Genomic DNA, 23,682 nt, shown 5'->3' on the forward strand with positions numbered 1-23,682 from the left:
CTAAGAGCTGAGTTTGCAGCATATCAAAAATAACAAACCTGGAACCATAGAACAGAACCATAGAGTTGGAAGGGGCCATACAGGCCATCTGGTCTAGGGGTGTCAAACATACGGCCTGTAGGCTGGATCAGGCCCACAAGGCAGCCACCCCCCTTACTCTCGATCTTGGCTGGCGAGGCATGGCCCATCCCGAACAGGTGACATTTATGTCATATAATGCAACAAATGAGTTTGACACCCCTGATCTAGTCCAAACCCCTGCTCAGTGTAGGATCAGCTTAGAGCATCCCTGAACCTCAGCATTAGGAAATTTTACCGCTCACAAACAGGCTATAATGCTGTGAATTTCCCAGCTAACCTGTTCTGCAGTTGAACGCCCCCCCGTTCGGCACTTGCGCTCAGACCGTGAGCCGATCAAGGTTGCATTAGTCTTGCAGAAAACAATATAACAGCTGCTGAATGGATTTGCGGCTGCTCTGCTGGTCAGAAGTCGACGCTCAGCTGATTGGGGTAACGTCTGGGAGTCAGGTTCTGATATTTGAGCCACCCCCCTGTGTCCTAGCCTTGCAGGAAAATTTCAGTGGAGAATCAAACTTGGAGCTGACTCTCAGCTGATTGGGGTAACGTCTGGGAGTCAGGTTCTGATATTTGAGCCACCCCCGTGTCCTAGCCTTGCAGGAAAATATCAGCGGAGAATCAAATTCGGAGCCGACTCTCAGCTGATTGGGGGACCATCTGGGAGTCAGGTTCTGATATTTGAGCCACACCCCTGTGTCCTAGCCTTGCAGGAAAATTTCAGTGGAGAATCAAACTTGGAGCCGACTCTCAGCTGATTGGGGGAATGTCTGGGATTCAGGTTCTGATATTTGAGCACTTCCCTGTGTACTAACCTTGCAGGAAAATTTCAGCGGAGAATCAGAAACTCACCCCCCCCACACAGCTTGAAGCAGAGGCAGAGAGAAGCGATCCCTCAATCAGCATCTTAACTCCCTGCTTGCAAGCAGGAAGATAAGAGGCCAATCCATTCTGTTCCCTACTGAGCTTTGGGAGGGGAGGGCCAAAAGCAATCAGCTTGTCATCTGCTCACCCCTAGTGGGGAGAAGCTGAATGTTTATGTTCTCTCCCTCCTCTCTGTTGCACAAACAATCAAACAGCCCTTCAAATGATCGGGGAGGTGAGCTGAGCCAGGGGGTGTTCGAGCATCCCTAATGCTATTCCAGGAAACTGTATAACAGGGGGTGTTTTTTGCCAGGAGTCCTTTGTTCGGTCAATACGCCCGTCTCTTTTTTCAGCATTTAGCAGAGGCTAGCGTCTGAGCAGTGAAACCTCGGTTGCCTCTATCAAAAGGGTCGACTCTATCGAGAGGATTGCAGACAAGCACTGACCCCTTGTGGTGAACATCCAAATCTGCATGTTCAGTTTCTGTTGTCTTACATGAGTAGATATCAAAACCCCTCATTTTCCTCCCCTCCACTCTTTTTGGATTTTTTTCTGTTCAGAAATTAACATCTCCCTCTCTCCTATAAGACTAGCACTCGGGGGGGGGGGGCTTTAGAAGAAGAGTTTGTTTTTATATGCCAACTTTCTCTACCTTTTAAGGAGAATCAAACCGGCTTACAATCTCTTGCCCTTCCTCTCCCCACCTCACATGGTGTCTGTTGTGGAGAGAGGAAGGGGAGGCAATTATAAGCCGGTTTGATTCCTCCTTAAGTGGTAGAGGTAGTCAGCATGTAAAAATCAACTCTTCTCCTTCTCCTCCTCCGCTTTAGAGCGTTGTTGGCCTTCATTGCCTAAGGCAGTGGGGGCCGGGAGACGACTTTCCTTCTCCCACCTGTCTTCTGAGCTGTCGTTTCTACTTCCCCTTTCAGTTTATGGCATTATCGGAATCTTCTGCCTGGCCGCTTCAGTCGGCCTCTACAGCTGCCTCTGTCCATTTGTCCGGCGGTTCCCTTGGGGGAAATGCAGGTATGTGGCTGTTCCAGTTACTTTGTTGTCGTGTGCCTCTCCCCCTCCATGCGCACAAGGCAATAGCGATTTGTGCACCCCCTGATTCTGCCCATCTCGTTTTTCAGGATTCCCGATAACAACCTGCCATACTTTCACAAGCGCCCGCAGGTCCGAATGCTGCTCTTGGCCCTCTTCTGCATCGGCGTCAGCGTGGTCTGGGTCGTCTTCCGAAACGAGGACCAGTAAGTCCGAGACGCATTTTCCACTCAGTCCTCAAACTTTTGACGCTCCAGTTTTTGCCTGTATCCCTTTAGAAGCTGCTCTGCTGGTCAGAAGTTGACTCTCAGCTGATTGGGGGAACGTCTGGGAGTCAGGTTCTGATATTTGAGCACCTCCCTGTGTCCTAGCCTTGCAGGAAAATTTCAGTGGAGAATCAAACTTGGAGCTGACTTGCAGCTGATTGGGGGAAGCGGCCTTTTTTTTTTTTTTAAAGGAGGCTAAGTTAACGCTAGCAGCCTGAATAGCCCAGGCTAGCGCGAGCTCGTCCGAAGTTGGTAGCTAAGCAGGGCCAGCAATGGTTTGTATTCAGATGGGAGACCACCAAGGAAGTCCAGGGTTGCTACGCAGAGGCAGGCAATGACAAACCACCTCTGTTCGTCTCCCGCCTTGAAAACCCCATGAAGCGTCGCCACGAGTCGGTTGCAACTTAAAGGCACTTAATTAACAGGGGCCTGGAAACCAAGCCCTACAAGGAAAGGCTGAAGGAGTTGGGAATGTTTTGTCTAGGGAAAAGGAGGTTGAGGGGGGACATGATTGCTCTCTTTAAGTCTTTGAAGGGCTGTCACTTAGAGGAGGGCAGGGAGCTGTTCCTGTTGGCAGCAGAGGATAGGATTCCCAGTAATGGGTTCAAATTGCAGGCGGAAAGGTACTGGCTGGATATTAGGAAAACATTTTTTACAATAAGAGTTGTTCAACAGTGGAATCAGCTACCTAGGGAGGTGGTGAGCTCCCCCTCACTGGCAGTCTTTAAGCTGAGGCTGGACAAGCACTTGTCAGAGATGCTTTAGGCTGATCCTGCATGAAGCAGGGGGTTGGACTAGATGGCCTGTTTGGCCCCTTCCAGCTCTTTGATTCTATGAATTATTATTAAGTCCAGACTGAGAAACTGATGGATCCTGGAAGGAGGAGTCTGCTGCTTATTACACATTCTCCAAAGCATGGCTCACTATTCACTTGTTTATTTAAGCTAGCTGTGCTTGCTGGCAGGCCTTCCAGCATTCCCCATGCCCCTGGGCTTCTCTCTCCATTGGTGACCCTGGAGTTGGTACTCAAGACCATTTCCTGAAACAAGGAAGATCTATGAGTGATGGAATGTGTGTATATACACATTACTGCTGCTGTTGTACACAAAGAACTTTTGAGGTGTGGTAATATGGAAAACCCCCTCCCCGGTGAGTTTCACCTGGTGCCTTTTTGGCACTTACTTATTACAGGTTGAATATCCCTTATCTGGACATCCAATATCCTGACTGATCTGAAAACCGGACATTTTGAGCCGTCACGCAGGCATTACTCACAGGCCCTCAGCAGCGCCGTTGATGGTTCAATGTACACAAAATTATTTAAAATAGTGTTTTAATTACATTCAGGTTATGTGTATAAAGATTATATAAAGCAAACATGAATTTCGTGTTTAGACTTGGGTCCCATCCCCAAGATATTATGTATATCCAAAAATTCCAAAGTATTCCAAAATATGGAAAGATCCGAAATATGGACCACTTCTGGTCCTAAGCAGTCCAGATAAGGGATAATCAACCTGTATTTATTTACTTCATGTGTACTGTGCTTTTCTCCCCAACGGGGACACAAAGAAGTGTACATCGTTCTCATCTCCATTTAATTCTCACAAAAACCCTGCGAGGTAGGTTAGGTGGAATGTGTGAGACCCAAGGGCATTCAGCAAACCTCTATAGTAGAATAAGGATTCAAACCTGGGTCTCCTCCAACACTCTAAACACTGCGCCATGATGGCTTTAGGTGCTGCCCAAAGATCTTCTTATTCCAACCTGGCTTTCATTGATTCTTTTGCCCGCTGTGTTCTTTTTCTTTGTTTCATTAGTATTGACTGCTGTGGTAAGGAGGTTTCGGCATGGGTTTTTATTATGCTGATATTATGTTAGGGGTTGGATCCCCATAGAGCTGTTTGATGAGCCGGGGGCACTTGGGGGCACTTTCCTCGGTTGCAAGGAGCTTTGTGGGAAGCACTGCCTCCAAAAGGGCGGTTCCACAGGAGCCTAAGCAGTTATTTTGAAGTTTGGCTTTGTCACTGGCCGATCTGAGCAAACGATATCGTAAAGAGTGGGATACCAATAAATGTTATCGATTACCAGGGCTGTGGTTTCTAGAAGGCTGGGTATTCAATGAGCCTTATCTCCCAGGTAAGAGGGGATAGGATTTACACCATATATCACAGCGAGCTGGTGTAGGTTAGTGGCAAAGCAGATGAGCTAGCTTATCTGGGAGATAGCTGCCGTCCGAGCCTCATCTTGGCCGCAAACTCGCTTGGTGACCTTCTCTGTTAGAATTAAATTGAATTTTATTTGCAGTCAAAGACCAATAAATACACACTATATGTAACATGTAAGACCCCCGTGGCGCAGAGTGGTAAGCTGCAGTACTGCAGTCCAAAACTCTGCTCACAACCTGAGTTCGATCCCAGTGGAAGTTGGTTTCAGGTAGCCGGCTCGAGGTTGACTCAGCGTTCCATCCTTCCAAGGTCAGTAAAATGAGTACCCAGCTTGCTGGGGATAAAGGGAAGATGACTGGGGAAGGCACTGGCAAACCACCCCGCAAACAAAGTCTGCCTAGAAAACGTCGGGATGTGACGTCACCCCATGGGTCAGGAATGACCCGGTGCTTGCACAGGGGACCTTTACCTTTTACCTTTTTATATGTATTAATCTTACAGCATTTCAAATAAAATAGGATATAAAAACTTATCAAAATTAAAATCAGATTACCCCATGGTAAATCAGATTGCTGCATAGTAATCTGACAATTATCTCTTTCCTATAAACAAAATAACCATCAGGTTTCTCCATTTTTGAAATCCAGTAGTTTAAGCTCAATTTTATCTGCATCTTTGCTTTTTAATTTACTACGTATGTTAATCTCCGCAGTGCAAAATTTGGCAACCTGTCTTGTGGTCGAAAGGTTTTCGTCCACCAATAGTTTTCCAAGTTTATATTTGTTAGAATAACCAGTTAGATTTTCCAATAGTGGGGATAATATGGCAAGTCGAAGCTGATTATAAATAGGACATTTAAAGAAAATATGCTCCCTAGTCTCGACTTCTCCAAGTTCGCATGGACAGACCTTCTCTGTCATCTGTCTCATGATTCTAATCTGTCTTTCTGTCTAACCCCGTTTTTATCCTACCCTTCTTCCAAAGAGCTCAGGGGTTGACACGCATAGTTCTCTCCTCGATTGTATCTTCACAACAACCCTATAAGGTAGGTTAGGCTGAGAAAGGGTGAGACCGGCCCAAGGTCATGTGCAGAGCTTTGTGGCCGTGTAGGGACTAGAACCCAGGCTTCCTTGGCCCTAGCCTGACCACGCTGCCGCACTGGCTTCCTTAGGGCAAGGTTCCTTTCTCAGCCATGGTTCCCCCCGTGACGGATCAAAGGGAACTCTCTCGGGAAAATTAGGACTGTCAGAAATTGGATGGCACACAGAGGCTTGTGGTAAAAGTTCAACAGGAATTTATTTAGAACAGAAAGGTGGGATGAGGGTTTAGGCAGCTAAGCTTGGATTTCAGAAATGTATTATTCAGATATTCCAAAAACAAACAGAGAGTAGGCCCTTCACAATAATACACACACACACACACACACACACACACACACACAAGAGAGGTTTGGTTTTCTAGATGGTGTGGTTAAATTCACTTCAGGATGCTAGATCTTTGTTTCACTGAAAGGTTTGTTTTTGTTTGTCAGTTTCTGGTTTAGATTTCACATGAGTTGACTTTAAAACACACTCCAGTTTCTGGAGTAAGAAACTACACAGCACTCTTCACCAGTTTAACATCTAAACTGGACTGGGATAACTCAGGACTGTAGAGACTCATTCTCCTCAACCTTACTTAGGGATCACTCGATATACCTGAGATGACTTTCCTCTCCCTGGTTTTTGAGAACTCTCTTTTTTCCTCAGAGTTAAATCCCAATGTCCAAAACCCAGACATAAGAACATAAGAAAAACTCTGCTGGATCAAACCAAGGCCCATCAAGTCCAGCAGTCTGTTCACACAGTGGCCGACCAAGTGCCTCTAGGAAGCCCACAAACAAGACGACTATGGCAGCATCCTGCCTGTGTTCCCCAGCACCTGATATAATAGGCATGCTCCTCTAATCCTAGAGAGAATAGGGATGCATCATGACTAGCATCCATTTTAACTAGTAGTCATGAATACCCCTTTCCTCCATGAACATGTCCATTCCCCTCTGAAAGCCCTCCAAGTTGGCAGCCATCACCACATTTTGGGGCAGGGAGTTCCATAATTTAACTATGCATCGTGTGAAAAAATACTTCCTTTTATCTGTTTTGAATCTCTCACCCTCCAGCTTCAGCAGACGACCCCACGTTCTAGTATTATGGGAGAGGGAGAAAAACTTCTCCCTGTCCACTCTCTCCAAACCATGCATAATTTTATAGACTTCTATCATGTCTCCCCTCAGCCGCCTTCTTTCCAAGCTAAACAGCCCTAAGCGTTTTAACCGCTCCTCATAGGGCAGTTGCTCTAGTCCCCTAATCATTTTGGTTGCTCTTTTCTGCACCTTCACAAGCTCTGTAATATCCTTTTTTAGGTGCGGTGACCAGAACTGTACACAGTATTCCAAGTGTGGTCTCACCATAGATTTGTACAAGGGCAGTATGATATCAGCAGTTTTATTCTCTATTCCTCATCTAATTATGGCCAGCATGGAATTTGCCTTTTTTACAGCAGCCGCACACTGGGTTGACATCTTCATTGAGCTATCCACTACCACCCCAAGATCCCTTTCTTGGTCTGTCGCTGCCAGCACAGATCCCATCAGTGCATATGTGAAGTTGGGATTTTTTGCCCCAATATGCATCACTTTACAGTTCACATTGATTGCCATTTTAATGCCCATTCTTCCAGTTTGTAGAGATCCTTTTGGAGCTCTTCACAGTCCAATTTTGTTTTAACCACTCTAAATAATTTGGTGTCATCTGCAAACTTGGCTACTTCGCTGTTCAATCCCAACTCCTGGTCATTGATGAACAGGTTGAAAAGCACCGGTCCCAACACAGATCCCTGAGGGACCCCACTGCTCACATCCCTCCATTGGGAGAACTGACTATTGATTCCTACTCTCTGCTTCCTATTTTTTAGCCAGCTCTCAATCCATAAGAGGACTTGTCCTCTATCCCATGACTATGAAGTTTAGTCATCCCATGACTATGACACACTCTGTTCACTCAGAGTTAACATCCTTATGACCCAGTTGCTGATTCGGTACTAATCAAATGACTTAAAATTGTGTTCTTTTATGTTTCACTCCTGAGGACTAATCCTCACACAGCACTCAGCTGCCACTAGCTTCTCAGAGCTCTGTCCATCCTGAACTCTGGGGCTGAACTGACTCTCTCTCTCTCTCTCTCTCTCTGAGAGCCGAATGTCACACTTTTGCTAGCCACTCCCATACTTCCTTTTAGCTGTCAATCAGCTGCCTCTAAGGCAAGAACAGCTTCCTGGACCTTTGGCATTCTTCCCACCCCCCTCTGAAGAACAGTAGTGATAAGACTGGCCTGCCTCGCAGGGGTGTTAAATCAGCGAAAGCACTACCCAAGTGCTTAGCAGTAGGTTAGAATTATGTCGACTGAACAGATGGGGGACAGGAAGAGGTGGTTCTGTCCTTGAAAAGTTTAAGGAACAATGACAGCGGGTGGACAGGCAGGCGTCACACAGGCAGAAAGGACCTTGACCAACAAAGGGAGCACCCAGGTGACCATGGAGAGGAGAACCAAAGAGGGCAGAGGGGAGGCGTGGACTGAGATGCCCTCTGGGCCAGAGAGCAAGACCTGCAAAGGTTCAATGGGTCACCCTTTGAGGTCACCGCAATGCAGGGTGGGTGGGGGGAGATTCTCCGGGCCAGGGATCGGTTCTCAGACTGAGGCTCTGGGGCTTCTGTGCGGCCACCGCCCTGCCCTCCCCTCCAACGTCGCTCTTCTCGCTCCAGGTGGGCCTGGGTCCTCCAAGATGCCCTGGGGATCGCCTTCTGCCTTTACATGCTGAAAACCATCCGCTTGCCGACATTCAAGGTAAGTGACGGCACGAAGGCTCAAAAATATCAAACCACACTGGAATTCAACAATAAACCATATAATAATATATAAGCATTCATTCATGCAATTCTCCAAGTATAAATCAGCATATAGTCAATCCCGACTATCATACAAGTCAAAATATAAATCCAAAATCGCTCCGAAAAGGGGCAGGAGACTCCCATCCCGAAATTGCAAATCAACAGTCTCAAAGTAATAGTAGTCCAATTCGTTGCAATAATCAACCACGGTCCAGGGTGTCCTTGACAAACAAAAAAGGAAAGGAAAAGGAGAACGTGTGGCTAGTCTTTGATGCACGTTTCAAGGGCTTTCATCAGCTCCAAATAAAAAGACAACCGAAGCTTTTATGTCGCATTGGAGGAAAGCCGGTTGTTCATTTGACCGTCAGCTGTGGAAAAAAACATAAACAATGTATATACATATCACAACAATACAACTATTACAAAAAGGCTAACTGTGCCAGGAATATAACATGCTCACCAAGAATAAATGCATCTTAAAGAAATTCTGTAGCGCATAATCTTTCATGTCTGCGGTGAGGGAAAGGGGGGATGGGGGGAGGGTTTTATAATGTAACCAACCAATCAGCATTTAGGAGATAGTAAAGGGAACGTCAGAAGTTTTAAAGAGATAGGCTGAATTGGGCGGCACTTATATGAAACAAGACAGATTGAGTTCATTGTTCAGACCTTTAGGGATCAAGGTTTGAAAGGCATAAATCAAGTGGCACTCCTGTTGGAGTAAAATTCCCAGCGCGTTTCGGCCAGGGCTTCTTCAGGGGAATCTGTTGTTATTGCAGTAGTCCAGAACCAACAAGTCGGACCAGAACCAATGGGTTGAAATTAAATCAAAAGAGTTTCCCTCTAGACATTAGGAAGAATTTTCTAACAATTAGAGCGGTTCCTCAGTGGAACAGGCTTCTCGGGAGGTGGTAAGCGTTCCTTCCCTGGAGATTTTTAAGCAGAGGTTCGATGGCCATCTGTCAGCAATGCTGATTCTATGACCTTAGGCAGATCATGAGAGGGAGGGCATCTTGGCTATCTTCTGGGCATGGCGTAGGGGTCACTGGGGGTGTAGGGGGTAGTTATGAATTTCCTGCATTGTGCAGGGGGTTGGACTAGATGACCCCGGTGGTCCCTTTCAACTCTGAGCCTTATGTGAATTTATGCTCATAAGCACTACTGCACTAATAATGTAATAAAAATCTTTTTGCGTATTTTGCACCATTGGCCTTGGCCTTATTTTTATTTTTGGGTTGGCGAGACCAATATAAATATTTTCCTGCATAAAAACAATAGTTCAGGAGGAGGCATTCTGTCTGCAAATTGTACCGCTCAGCGGTATTAGAAAAAACTTTCAGGTGTGTGAGCCGGAAGAATGCCTCTTCCTTGGGCAGCAGGCTGCTTCTTGGAAGAAGCATTCCCTCTGGTATGAGAGAGAGAGAAGGGAAAGGTATCTCCCCTGGAGGTCAGGGCTATCATTAGAGGTATTCCCTCTTGTGTTTGTGGTTCTCTGAAGCTGGCATTTGCCACTTGCAGGCTTTTTTTAACAAGTGCCTGAGTTAAAAACACTTAACTCTTTTTAAAATGTCCACTGCCTGATTAATTGGGGGTGCTTTTTCCCCAGTTGATCAGAAGTTTTTTCAATTGATGAGTCCATTCTCAGCTCTCGTGGCCCAGGGTAATGCCCCGATCGCCCCTTTGGAGTCAGGAAGAAATTTTCCTCCAGGCCAGATTAGTCAGGGATCCTGGAGGTATTTTGCCTTCCTCTGGACATAGAGCAAGGATCACTGGGGAGTGGGGGTGGAAGGTAGTTGCTAATTTCCTGAGTTGTTCAAGTCTAGATGATCTTTGAGGTACCTTCCAGCTCTATGTTTCTAAATGGTGCCGGTCTAAAATTTATCACTTTCTAACACTCATTCACAGTCAGGCATGGGGCAGTGGTATAGATGTATGGCTTCTGGGTGTCCTATAATTTCTGGAGATCTGGTGATTAAGAAACGCAAAGTAATTCTTTTCTCTCTCCCTCTAGGGCTGTACTCTGCTCCTCTTAGTCCTGTTTGTGTACGATGTCTTCTTTGTGTTCATTACGCCATATTTCACCGAGGTATGTGGTGTTTGCCCTGGGAGTCCCTTGGCTTTTGGGATGTATGCTCTGGACTGTGCAAGGTGTACCAGTTCCACGTCCTTGCGTTACCAGTCTTCATTCCGAGCGTGGTTGTTTGTGTCCAAATGAGGGAAGGGTTTCTCTTTTCCTTCCTGTGTGCACAAGGGTTGGCAGTGTGTCCGATTCCTTTCTTGCAAATGGGAGAAAGATGGGACTGCCAGTTGCGCAGTCCGGCCAAGTGTGAGAAAATGGGCAGGTTTCTGTATTCATAGCTGTCGGAGGGGAGAGCTGGGGCAGGATGATGATCCCAAAAGCATCACGAGGCCCAGATGATTTTGCTGTCTCCATAAACTCTATATCAATGTCCAAATGTTACCGTGACGTACTTTGCAAGTGCCTTCGGGCAACATAACGCAGGCAGGAGGGCAGCAGGTCAGACTCAAAGGAAAGGAAATGTCACACTTTGATTCTCCCCCCCCCCTTTGAGATCTGGCCTCGCGGCTCCCTCAGCCTTTGAACGATACTCCCTTTGTTGACCTGAATTGTGGCAGGCCCCAAAAATACCTTGTGCGTGCCCAGACGCACATTTTATCCCATTATCCTTGATCCCTTGATGACAGTTTCAATTACGCTCACTTTGCCCAAAGTGATCTTTATTAATGTAAGGACGTTGCAGGGTGGAATGCGCTGTGTAAGAGAAGGGGGGAAGGGTGCTTCATTGCAGACGAGCTGAGTCTTCTTTTCCTGGTAGCCCACTCAATCGCTAGGGAAGTAGAGGCTGCTGTACTTGTCCTCCAGGGAAGAAAAGGAGGGTAACTTAGGGGGTGGAATGAAAAAGTTGGGGAGGGGGGGTTAGAATCCCAAGGCAGGAGGAGTTCTCGGCACTGTGGAGCATTGCATGCAAGGGAGCTGTGGCTCAGTGGGAGAGCCTCTGCTTGACATGCAGAAGGTCCCAGGATCAATCCCCCGCATCTCCAGTTAAAGGGACTAGGCAAGTAGGTGATGTGAACGACCTCTGCCTGAGACCCTGGAGAGCCGCTGCCAGTGTGACTAGACAATACTGACTTTGATGGACCAAACGTCTGATTCGGTATAAGGCACCTGCTTGGTACAGCATCTGCTCTACCCCAGTTCAATCCCTGGCATCTCCAGTTAAAATGATCAGGTAGTCGGTGATGTGAAAGAACTTCACCTGTAGACTTGGGAGAGCCCCTCCCAGACCAAGTAGACAATACTGACCTTGATGGACCAAGGATCTGATTCAGGATAAGGCAGCTTCATGTGTTCACATGGAATGCCTGAGTTTTATTTCCAGGGCTGATGGTCTGAGCATCTCCTCTCTTCCCCCAAAGCTCTCTTATTGATTTAACTTCCAAAGCTTCTGGGAAAGGAGCGCTCCTTCTTGCCTCATCATCCTACCGTTTGTCCCTGGTCCTCTAAACCAGCGGTTCCCAAACTGTGCTCCACGGAGCACATGGTGCTCTGTGGAACATCTCCTAGTGCTCCGTGAAGAGATTGGAAAGAAAAATACTACCGTCATTCGGTTTAGTATATAGGTGCAAGGTGAAAATTAGCATGCCGTGAATTTCTCTCCTGAAAAGCGCTCCGTGACTCAAAAAGTTTGGGAAACTCTGCTCTAAAGGGTGGGAGGCTGAAAAAAATATATATTTTTTTAATGAACTGACCGGACTCTTTCCCCTTCTTTTCTTTCAGACCGGGGAGAGCATCATGGTGGAGGTGGCTGCCGGTCCAACTGATTCAGCCACTCACGAAAAGGTGAGGCTGGGGGCTTGGAGGTTTTGAAGAGGGGCCCCAAGGACTGATGGGTGTGTGGGTGGGGCAGGTTACCGGTCTCTATTGGGAGTCCAAAGCAATCCCTTTTACTTCTTTACAGCACCTTCCATTGAAGAGCCAGGTCTTGAGAGCCAGCATGGTGTAGTGGTTAAGAGCGGTGGTTTAGAGTAGTGGAGTCTGATCTGGAGAACCGGGTTTGATTCCCCACTCCTGCACACAAAGCCAGCTGGGTGACCTTGGGCTAGTCACAGTCTCTTAGCCCCACCTACCTCACAGGGTGTCTGGTGAGGAGGGGAAGGGAAGGTGATTGTAAGCCGGTTTGAGTCTCCTTTAAGTGGTAGAGAAAGTCGGCATATAAAAACCAACTCTTCTTTTCTCTTCCTCCTCCTCCTCCTCCTCCTCCTCCTCCTCCGGTCTCACTTGTACAGTGAACCTCCCTTTTTATTTCACCCACACACACACACCGTTCTCCCCAGTGAGGACCCAACATGGCCCTCTGCCTTTCTCCTCTCCTCCGTTTTATCCTCACAGCAAACCCATGTGGTAGGTTAGGCCGAGAACGTGGAACTTGCTCGCGGTTGCCCGGTTGAGCTTCCGTGACCGAGAGGGGATTCGAACCTGGATCTCCCAGGTTTCCGTCTGATACTGTAACCAAAAACCAGACTGGCTCTCTCGGGCAGTGCCGCTGCAGGCAGTGGTGGAGGGGGAGGTCTGCTTTATCAGGTGACTTCTGGGAAGTGCTTGGGGGCTTCCTGGAGACATCTGTAGGTAACAGAATGTGGGAACAGCTGGACCCCTTACCCCAGGGTCTGATCTAGTAGGGCTGTTACATTCTGGTTAAAATGAGATCAGACTCATTCTTGAAGTGAAGAAGAGTTGGTTTTTATATGCCAGCTTTCTCTACCACTGAAGGGAGAATCAAACCGGCTTACAATCGCCTTCCCTTCCCCTCCCCGCAACAGACACCCGGTGAGGTAGCTGGGGCTGAGAGAGCTCTATAAGAGCTGTGACTGGCCCAAGGTCACCCAGCTGGCTTCAAGTGTAGGAGTTGGGAAACAAATCCAGTTCATCAGATTAGCCTCCGCCGCTCATGTGGAGGAGTGGGGAGTCAAACCCTGTTCTCCAGATCAGAGTCCAGCCCTCCAAACCACTGCTCTTAACCACTACACCATGCTGGCTCTACATAGTGGTGGTAGAAAATGCTGTCAAATTGCAGCTGGCTTACGGCAACCCTTTAGCGTTTTCAGAGCTGGAGGCGAACAGAGATGGTTAGCCATTGTCTGCCTCTACGTAGAGACCCTGGACTTCCTTGGCAGTCTTCCATCCAAGTACTAACCAGGGCCAACCCTTCTAAGCTTCTGATGAGATTGGGTTAGCCAGGGCCATCCCAGCTGCCTAGTAGCTCAGTGGAATCTCCAAGTTCAGGAGCAACCTCTCTCTGAATGCCATTAGCCAAGGAGACAGGGTAAACCAGAGAGTGCTTTTATGGTGGATCCCATGGGTCCAACCCATTATCTTCGGGCCCTGCTTGTGGATTGGGAGGGGCCGTGGCTCAGTGGTGGAGCATCTGCTTGGCATGCAGAAGGTCCCTGGTTCAGTCCCTGGCATCTCCAGTTAAAGGCACCAGGCAAGTAGGTGATGTGAAAGACCCTTGCCTGAGACCCTGGAGAGCCGCTTCCGGTCTGAGTAGACAGTACTGACTTTGATGGACCAAGGGTCTGATTCAGTAGAAGGCAGCTTCATGTGTTCATGTGATTTCCTGAAGACAGCTGACCCTCCACTATGGGAAATAACAGTAAATAAAAATAACTGCCAAGGCATGTAACTTCCCTAAGGAATACTTATTTTATCTTTTATCTTTCCAAGCTCCCCATGGTGTTGAAGGTCCCGAGGCTCAATTTCTCGCCACTGGCGCTCTGCGACAGGCCGTTCTCGCTTCTCGGATTCGGGGACATTCTAGTTCCAGGTACATTCTCTTCTTCTGACCTTGCTTCAGGACTTAACCGCTGTTGGGATTCGTGCCTCATCTCTGGTTTCTCACATCTGGCACCTGCTCTTGGCTTTTATTTCCTGCTGTTTCTCAGAGCTGCAAGTATTTTACACTTATTAACCCTTCTGGCTGCAAAGGTCATCCTGGTGCCATCTGAGAAGGAAAGGGGCAATCACTCAGTTGTAGGGGGTAACTGCTGTGCTTGCAGAAGGTCCCGGGGTCAGTTTTCAGTATCTCCACTTAGAAAGGAACGATTTAGGAAAACTAATACTAGAGGCTTGCTCTGTGCCATTTGTCAAAACACCTTTTAAAAAAGCCACATTCCGCCTTTTTTCCCCCTCAACTGGAGTAAAATTCTAAAATGATAAACATGATAGATAATGAATGGAAATCTGTCTCTGACTCGCATTCTGCCAGTGTAAGTTGTACTGATCTAAAGAGAATTTTTATAAAGTTCTGTACTTGTGTGGTACCTAACACCACACAAGTTAGACAAAATCTGTAAAATGCATCTGTGTTGAAAATGTGGGCAGAAGTCAGCAGATTACCTACACATGTGGCTGTCATGTCCAGTTTTTTTTCTATCTTCTGGACAAGAGTTCTAAGTAAAATTGAAGGACTGATCGGAATATCAATACCTAAAAATCTCAAAAAGGTGTTGTTGGGACTTAGAAGAAGAGGAATTGGTTTTTATACCCCTCTCTTCTCTACCTTTAAGGAGTCAAAGCAGCTTACAGTCACCTTCCCCTCCCCACAACAGGCACCTTGTGAGGCAGGTGGGGCTGAGAGAGCTCTAAGAGAACTGCAACTAGCCCAAAGTCACCCAGCTGGCTTCATGTGGAGGAGTGGGGAAGCCAACCCTGTTCACCAGACTAGAGTCCGCCGCTCATGTGGAGGAGTGGGGATTCAAACCCGCTTCTCCAGATTAGAGTCCACTGCTCTTAACCTCTACACCAGCTGGCTCAAAAGGTCCCTTCTAAACTAAGACCTCCTAGGATTGCTGACTTATTAACAGCCACAAAACTGTCATAGGTAAAAACGGGCATGTTGCCAGAAATCTTTCTATTAAAGGAGTGGATTTAACTAGTTTGGTGACGTTGGCTAAATTAACAGTATATGTACATTTAAAGGATGGAAAGTAGTCTAAATCTGCTGTTTGCTTGGGGACCTTTCATACAGCTTTGGGAATCTGTTCTTAACTTGCAGATTGAGGTTTACAACTAAGGGCTTTTCCCCTTTAAATTTGGAAATCTCAGATGTTAAGAATCTGATCTCTTTTGTTGTAATTTTGAAAATTATAAAAAGGACCTCTCGTGGCAGGGCTGGGGAAAGCCTGTCTGTCTGGGGGATACTAGTTGCAGAGACCAGTGGTGTGGCTGAGGTCAAGGCAAAAATCTACAGCTGTGGTCTTCTGCTTTTCACCAGTAGTGCTATAGCTTGCTGGTGGAGCAGGTCACATAAACACATGAAGCTGCCTTATACTGAACCAGACCCTTGGTCCCTCAAAGTCAGTATTATCTACTTAGAACGGCAGCGGCTCTCCAGGGTCTCAGGTAGAGGTCTTTCACATCACCTGCTTGCCTAGTCCCTTTAACTGGAGATGCCAGGGATTGAACCAGGGACCTTCTGCATACCCCTGAGCTACAGCCCTTCCCCATACAGTCCTTCACGTACAGTCTCCATTCAAATGCTCTCCAGTAGCAGGTTTTGGAAGAAGGGTTTTCCGTGCCTGAGAAACTGAAGAGCCACTGCTGGTCAGAGGAGATGAGGCAACACTACACAGAATGGACCAAAGCCCTTGACTCTGCATCGAACAGCTTCGTATATGCAAACATTTGCAGTGATGTTCCTCTGCTTTTAGGGGAAAAAAACAGTGGTGTTGTATAAGCAATGCACTACAAAAGAAACAACACCAGGCTAAAGAGATAAGACGATTTATAGGAATGTTAACTGGGAACCATCCGGAAGAATAAACATAAACAATGTTAAGCGGCAAGGTTTCCCAGAGTAATTATATAGAAACACCATACAAAAACCTAACCTCACAGTGAGGAAAAACAGAGAAAAGTCCACCAGATGCAATATGTTCCGTGGAAGAACTCCAGCAAGGAACTCAACCAGACGGGCAGGTAGGTGTGGGAGCAGTAAACAATCCAAAGGATCGATCTCCTCTGAATTATATTGTATTAGATCACTGAAGAAGGCCTGAGGGCCGAAACACATTTGGCGTGTGGTTTTAGACTATAAACGCTGTATCTGTTGCCACATGGGCTTGTTTTTAACATATGCATAAGCGCTTTGTAATAAATATATGTCATTGTTTTATTTAGGTCTTGTTTCACCCAACCTTTTGGGTACCCGACTTCGTTTTGAGGTTGGGTCTTTCCCCCCCCCCCCCCGTTTCACCACCTTACTATCAGGGAGAACTTGGGATGGCGTGGGGTGTGTGTGTGTTTAACAATTTCGTCTCTGGTTGCTCTCCTCCCTTAGGACTCTTGGTAGCATACTGCCACCGGTTCGACATCCAAGTCCAGTCATCCAGAGTGTACTTTGTTGCCTGCACCACAGGTATGTTTTGTTCCTTCTGGCACGTTGTCCAGCTCTCTGAAAAAGATCCAATCCTATCACATCAGTTCCCTTTTGGCTCTTAGTGCCTTTTCAACCATCATGCAATGAAAAGCAGTTTCTCTCCCTCCCACTTTCCCTAATTGTATCTTGCTTAGCAAGCTCCTTGCTTCTCTGAGCCAAAAAATGAGAGCTCTTTGAACACAGATTGAATTACAGCGAACTTGTATTGGTGCAGTAATAGGTGCGTGGGCCCTTCCTTATTAATGTCATATTTAATTCTGAATGGGCCTCTATAACGTAGATTAAAAAATCCACATAGTGGGGCCAAAGACAGGCGGGGGGGGGGATGTTTCTACAAGCCTAGGGGAAAACCATAGTTCGCAGGAAAATGTACAATACAATAATGTGTTGGGCATTAGAAAAAAACCCAGATTATAGAAGCAATGCCTGTTTCTTTTAAGAAAAGTGTGCTACTGAGAACTTGCATTGTGAGATCTCAGCAACCATTTAGGGGGATGAAATCAACATTGGGGGAGATTCCAAGCCTCAGTATCAGCACAGGGGAAGCAGGGCGGGGGAAGAGACAGATTTAAAAAGGTAAAGGATATGAGGAAAGGAAGGTAAATCTGACAGAGAGAGGAGCAAAGAAAGGTTAAAAAAAGGAAAGCTTGAGGGAGGGGAACTGGAAAAGGTGGGTGAGTAAGAGGGGCAGTAGAAAAAACAGAAAAAGAAAAAGTTCATGGGTGGAAGAGAAGGAAGCGGAGGGGCCGCAGGCATTGCTAGGGGGAAGGGGAGAGGGAATGGGGAAATGAGATTCCCATTCCCCCGTGAGTCCTTGCAGGTCCTTCACTTGTGTGTTTATATACGATGGAGTGTGACAGGCCTGGTAAAACCTCTGGTTCAAGTTATTATGTTGACCCAAGCAAGGTCCACCTAACAATACCTGGGTCTGCACCTTTTGTTATACTGGTCAAAGACCACAATAAATTTTATGATATATGAAATTTTATGATATACCTGGGTCTGCACTGTGACAAGCTGACAAAATGTCATTTGTGTCAGTTACAAATCACAGCAAGAGGCAGCATTTTAAAAACATGTACTGCCTTTAAGTATGCTTACCTCCCTCTAAAAAAAACCCCATAAGGCACAATATTTCATAAACATTGCACCATAGTATAAATGACACCCCTACCTTCCCCAATGCAGAAAAGATAGCAACCCCCTCCCCCAAGAATCAAATATTCAGACTCAAACCATACAGGAAAATTCTTTTTTTAAACCCCCACAAATCCCGGCTTTAGCATTCAACAAGCAGTAGACAGACTTGCAAAAGTTTGTGGGCACGTGATGTCTTAGAAAGTTTCCTACTTCTTTTCAGAGCAGAGAAATTTTTGCAGTCAGAGAAACCTGGAAGAAGGGGCTGCACTAACAAAGAAAAGAGTCCTGAGCCTTCCTTTTATTGTTTTTTAAAAACTGCTTCTGGTGGTGGGTTTTCACATATTTTTCACAGTTTTGCAGGGACCATTTTTGTGAGCGGTTGCATTAGGAAGTGGCATGAAAACCTGTAAAACACGTGTCCCCTCCTCGCGTCCCATCCCAAGGTCACGTCCCATTTTAAGGTTGCCCCCAAACGCGATCTGAATAATTCCATCCCTCCGCAGTCTGAAAAATGCAGAGGTTGCACCTTGGGCCCAAAAAGTTAGGAGAGGTTCCGTCCTGACATTCTGTCTAGACATCAGGAAGAATTTTCTAACAGTGGTTCCTCAGTGGAGCAGGCTTCCTCGGGAGGTGGTAAGCTCTCCTTCCCTGGAGGTTTTTAAGAAGAAGTTAGATGGCCATCTGTCAGCAATGCTGATTCTATGACCTTAAGCAGATGATGAGAGGGAGGGCATCTTGGCCATCTTCTGGGCATGGAGTAGGGGTCACTGGGGGTGTGGGGGAGAGGTAGTTGTGAATTTCCTGCATTGTGTTGGACTAGATGACCCTGGTGGTCCAATCCAACTCTATGATTCAGTGATTATATAGGGTTGAGATTTTAGCAGTAATGCTCTGAGTCGCTCAGTTGGATTTTGCTTTGCAATAATCCTGTCGTGTACCACCTCCCCACTTCACTGCTTTCTGTGGTTGTTTTGGGCATAAAGTGGGCTTTTCATTTGTTTTACAGTAAACCTTTTTTGGACAATAACGGCTCTCAAAGCCCTTGACAATCATAGGAGGCCTCAAAACTGATAACCTTGCTGATTAAAGTTGTGGTTGATAATTAAGACAAAACATGAAAGAGGAGCACGATGATAAAACTGCAAAATTGCTTGGGAGCACCCGATGCCGTCTGGCTAATCCCTGGCTGCATTTCCCAGTCTGCTGTCTTGCAGCTGAGGGTAATGCAGAGGTGTGCCCCTCCTCTGTCGTCTTCCCCATTGGTAGGGTTGCCAGTCTCCAGGTGGTTTACAAACAAAGAACAAACACTGATGGCATCAATTCAAATATATTGAAATAACAAATATATCATACAGTATAGCCAAAGAGTCCCAAAATATAACAAAATACAGAGACAAGCAGGAAAGCCTGGAGAAGCAGAGCTCTGGCGTGAGCATCTGCTGCCCGAGAATAAGACAGGGCAGTAGTATTTTGCCGCTTCTGCTCTAGCACGCTCCTGCCAACGCCCAGAAATCGGGATAACCGCCAGTGCCCCAATGCGCAAAAACTGTCCTCGGCCAGCCGTCCGGAAGAAGCCTGGTTTATGGACAGGGTCGGGTGGTGGGTTGATGCCCTTCCCCAATCTAGAGAAGGCCCCGAGCTTCCTCAGCTCAGTGTGTCTCCTTTTCCTTTGCGGCAGCCTACGGTATCGGCCTCCTGGTGACCTTCGTGGCCCTGGCGCTGATGCAGAAAGGCCAGCCGGCGCTCCTCTACCTCGTGCCGTGCACGCTGCTCACCAGCTTCGTCGTGGCCCTGTGGCGCAAGGAGCTGGGCATGTTCTGGACGGGCAGTGGCTTTGCGGTGAATACCAGTTTGCTATGAGTGTCTTCGAGAAAATGCTAATGTTAGAAACCCGTAACTAGAATCACAGTTGAGTAAATACTATTGTCAGCAATTCTTTGTTTTTTAAAAAAAGGAAACGTCTGTGCTGCTCGTTCCTTAGCGCCCCGCCCCGAAGTGCTCATTTTCCTAATCTTTGGGGAAATCAATCTCCTCTCCCCTTGGAGTTTTGCATTTACTGCATATGAATTGCCAACAAGAAAAAAGCGGGGGGGGGGGGACTCAACCATAAAAGTACAGGGAGCCTCAAAGGTTGAGCTGGAAATTATTAAAAGTAGTAGCGCCAGTCATAGGCCTTTAAGCATGGTAACTTGCTCACACAAGCATCTGTTGTAAAATTATCATTGTTTCTGGGTATGTATCGCACCAAATTCCCCCCTCCCATAAATTTTTATTAAAAGAAAAAATATCCATACTTACAAACCCATACATACAGTGTATCTAGCCTTCCAAAGGGAACCGTATATTAACAACCTTAATAACAGCTGAGCGATAACCTATTCTTAAAAGACTAGGTTATGAAAAGTATCCCTTATCCGGACTGCTTTGGACCAGAGGTGGTCCGTATCTGGGATCTTTCCGTATTTTGAATTTTTGCATATACATAATGAGATATTTTGGGGATGGGACCCAAGTCTAAACACAGAATTCATTTATGTTTTATATATACTTTATACACATAGCCTGAATATGATTTTTAAAAATATTTTTAATAATTTTGTGTGCATTGAACCATCATCAGCGCTGCTGAGGGCCTCTAATGCCTGCGTGCCGACTCAAAAGCTCTGGTTTTCAGATCAATCCGGATAGCGGTTGTCCGGGTAAGGGATACTCAACCTGTATCATCAACTGTGTTGAATATTTCTGTAACAGTTTACACTGGTGATTTTATATGTAGCCTGTGTTCCAGGCCAAGAGTTTTTATCATATCTATTGGGCACGCTTAATAAATACAATTCTTTTATAAGACTTTATAATTTCCAGCTCAACCTTTGAGGCTCCCTGGCATATGAATCGCAACAACGAATCGCTGCTCTCTTAAATATGAAAAATGTACTGGAGGGAATGAAATAGTTACCTCGCCCCACAAATAGCTGAAATTGTTTGGGGAGGGGGAGAATAGATACTTGGTCTACCCGGCATTCACCAGAGTAGAACAGCAGCTGCGGCATGCGTCTTAGGGACACATTCTGTAGCCGCTGTACTCCGGTGAGTGTTTCCTGGCCTAGGCGAATACAGAGCACTTTTCCCCGCCTTTCTCTCCTGGGTTGTCGAGGGGCTGAAAGGTGTGTGTTATCTGCCAGTTGCCCTTAATATACAGTGCTCCATCAGGGGAGTTAATGGGTCGTTTGAATAGGGTACTGTAGTGTGAGAATGTCAGTGTGGTTCTGGCCAAATAGACACTCTTCAGCATTCCTTGTTTAGCTGTGACTTGCTCAACGAGGCTAGAGACAGATGGATAAAGCCTTATATTGGGGAATCTGTCTCTAAACTGGATAATCTGAGGGTTCTCTTAGCGGGGGTGGATTTTAATACTACATTGGCAGTCGCCAAATTTCTTTCCCAGTCAATTAAGATTAAAAAAATACTAATTTCCTTATGGGTTATTTCGATAGTTCTTCCCCCTCCCTTTTATTTTGGTCTCAGCGTGACATTGTTGAGGGCCGAATTGGCCATATGAACAGTATCATTAAAGTAAGTAATACACCGTGCTGTATTTCCCTAACCCAGGGACAGCAGCAGCAGCACTGCGTTGGCTGCCGCAGAAGGTTCTTCAGGCCTTGTGCCAGGGTGGAGAGTGAGCAGAGAGGCAGGCCGCGCCCAGCAGGGGAGGTCTGGCGTTTCTCTAGGGCTGGGGTCCCCGACCTCGTTGAGCCCGCGGGCTCATTTGGGATTCTGCGACACGGCATGTGTCAGTGACAAGATGGCTGCCGCAAAATGGCCAAAAGAGAGGGAAACTAGGGTGACATGAAGCAACACCTCTAATCCCCTGGTGAAGCTTAAACAGCGAAGTGCATAGGGGATGTACATGACAATAAAGCTGTTACCAGTCACCTGGCATCTCCCCCCCCCTTTTTTTTGGTTTGCTGCCACAAAGCGGCTGCCACAGGAGGCGCAGCCAGCCACAAAAGGATTGCCACAGCTGGGGAGGGGCCGTGGTTCAGTGGTAGAGCATTTGCTTGGCATGCAGAAGGTCCCAAGTTCAATCCCCGGCATCTCCAGTTAAAAGGACTAGGCGAGTAGGTGACGTGAAAGACCCCTACCTGAGACCCTGGAGAGCCGCTGCCAGTCTGAGCAGACAATACTGACTTTGATGGACCAAGGGTCTGATTCAGTATAAGGCAGCTTCACGTGTTCATGTGTTCAGTAACACGGTGTAGCTCCTTGTGTTGTGGTGGCAGCTGCTGCTAAAGCAACATAGACTATTGGAGATTTGATCTGTACAGCCAATCAGAAGCCTTGCTGGGCAAAAGCCCTACCTGGCCCTACCCACTTCCCAAAAACATTTGATGGGCACCAGAAAAGGTGTCAGCCATTGCACCCACGGGCGCCACATTGGGGCCCCTGCTCTAGGGGAAGGGGGTGCAGCATCTAGGAGCAGGGTGTGGGCAGCAATCCACTGACTATTGAAATTGCACAGCTCAATTGGTTATGTGGATACCACAGAGAAAACACCCTCCCTCCCTCTGTCCCCTTCCCGCTCCAAGGCCGATTTGGGTTTTACGCCCCTCCCAAGGTAGAACCGGGGGATCCTAAAAAGTAGCGTGAGTTCGAAGCGACTGCAGCTGCCTCCATCCTAATGCGGTTTGTTCTTACACATGCAGAAAGAGCTACCTCATCCTCCCTTGGTGATCTCCCCTGTCAGCTGCCCCAAGCCCCCGAAGGAGGTGAGCCCACTGGTGTCTCGGCCCGAAGCAGACGAGAAAACGACCAACCCCACCCTCCACACCGAAGAACCAGACAGTGCCCCATCATGCAGCGGGGAGCTGCCGGCCTCCTCCCCGGGGACAGAGGAGCAGACTGAGTCCAGCGGACAGGCGGGCCAGCCGGTCCCCCCCACGCCGTGTATAGAAGAACAGACTCCTCAGAAAGACGGTACTCCCAAAAGCAAGGACCTCTCGGCAGAACAGAGTCAGTCCGACTAGGAATGTCTCGTCCTCCCCGCCCGTTCTCTTCCACTCGTTTCCCCCTCTTCCCTCCATCACAGACTAACTTGGACTAAAACCAAGGATTGGTTTGGTCGCATTGGCATTTGGCACAGGAGCACATCACCCCCCCCCCCATCTGATCATCCAGCGCCAGGAATTCTCTGTTTCAGAGTTCAGGACACAGATAATCTCTCACACTAATTCTGCAACCGCCTGCCCCTGCTCCTCCCCCTGAATATGGTGCTTAATGAAGAAAGGTTCTGGTAGAATTTCAGCAGTCGCTTAGAGCACAGCGATTAACAGATGCCTTTGTTTTTCCTTTCCCCATTTCATAATGCTGGGGTAGTATTATAACATACTTTAAAAAAATGTAGACAGTATTTTGCGCTTGCGTGGCTGTGATATTGCTTTAGCATAGGTTAGGGCCGTGCAGGAAGAAAGTGTCATGTGTCTCTGACCCGTAGGTGTTTCCTGTTCTTTAAAAATAACTCTTTCCCCCCTCTTCTTCGGGGGAGGTTTAGTTTAATGTGTCTGCGTGTCCCCCTTTCCCCGGATTAAGCACAAACGAACTGGGGCATGAGCCGGCTTCTGGAAAGAATTTGATCGAGGCGAGGGGGCTCCGTGCCCTGTCGTCTCGGTGTTTGGATTGGGAGGTGGAGATACACGAGGGGTGGTGTCAGAAGGCCCCCTTGTGATCATGGCATTTAGCAGAGC

The 23,682-nt window shown here is 47.2% G+C and overlaps 1 protein-coding gene across 2 annotated transcripts in view; it reads left to right on the forward strand.

Moving 5' to 3' along the window:
• Positions 1-22,965, forward strand: part of SPPL2B (signal peptide peptidase like 2B) — a 41,209-nt gene extending 18,244 nt beyond the window's left edge. Inside the window, exons 7-15 of one of the 2 annotated variants that reach the window (XM_056845272.1) lie at positions 1,869-1,965; positions 2,073-2,189; positions 8,217-8,298; positions 10,354-10,428; positions 12,142-12,204; positions 14,089-14,188; positions 16,703-16,780; positions 19,620-19,780; positions 22,645-22,965. In XM_056845272.1, the coding sequence (XP_056701250.1) occupies positions 1,869-1,965; positions 2,073-2,189; positions 8,217-8,298; positions 10,354-10,428; positions 12,142-12,204; positions 14,089-14,188; positions 16,703-16,780; positions 19,620-19,780; positions 22,645-22,965 (1,094 nt within the window). Of the gene's footprint in view, positions 1-1,868; positions 1,966-2,072; positions 2,190-8,216; positions 8,299-10,353; positions 10,429-12,141; positions 12,205-14,088; positions 14,189-16,702; positions 16,781-19,619; positions 19,850-22,644 lie in introns of both variants that reach the window. The other variant, XM_056845273.1, reaches the window with a different exon arrangement.
• The last annotated feature ends 717 nt before the right edge of the window (positions 22,966-23,682 follow it).

Source organism: Euleptes europaea, chromosome 2, assembly GCF_029931775.1.
Source record: "Euleptes europaea isolate rEulEur1 chromosome 2, rEulEur1.hap1, whole genome shotgun sequence".
In the NCBI taxonomy this organism is placed as follows: Eukaryota; Metazoa; Chordata; class Lepidosauria; order Squamata; family Sphaerodactylidae; genus Euleptes; species Euleptes europaea.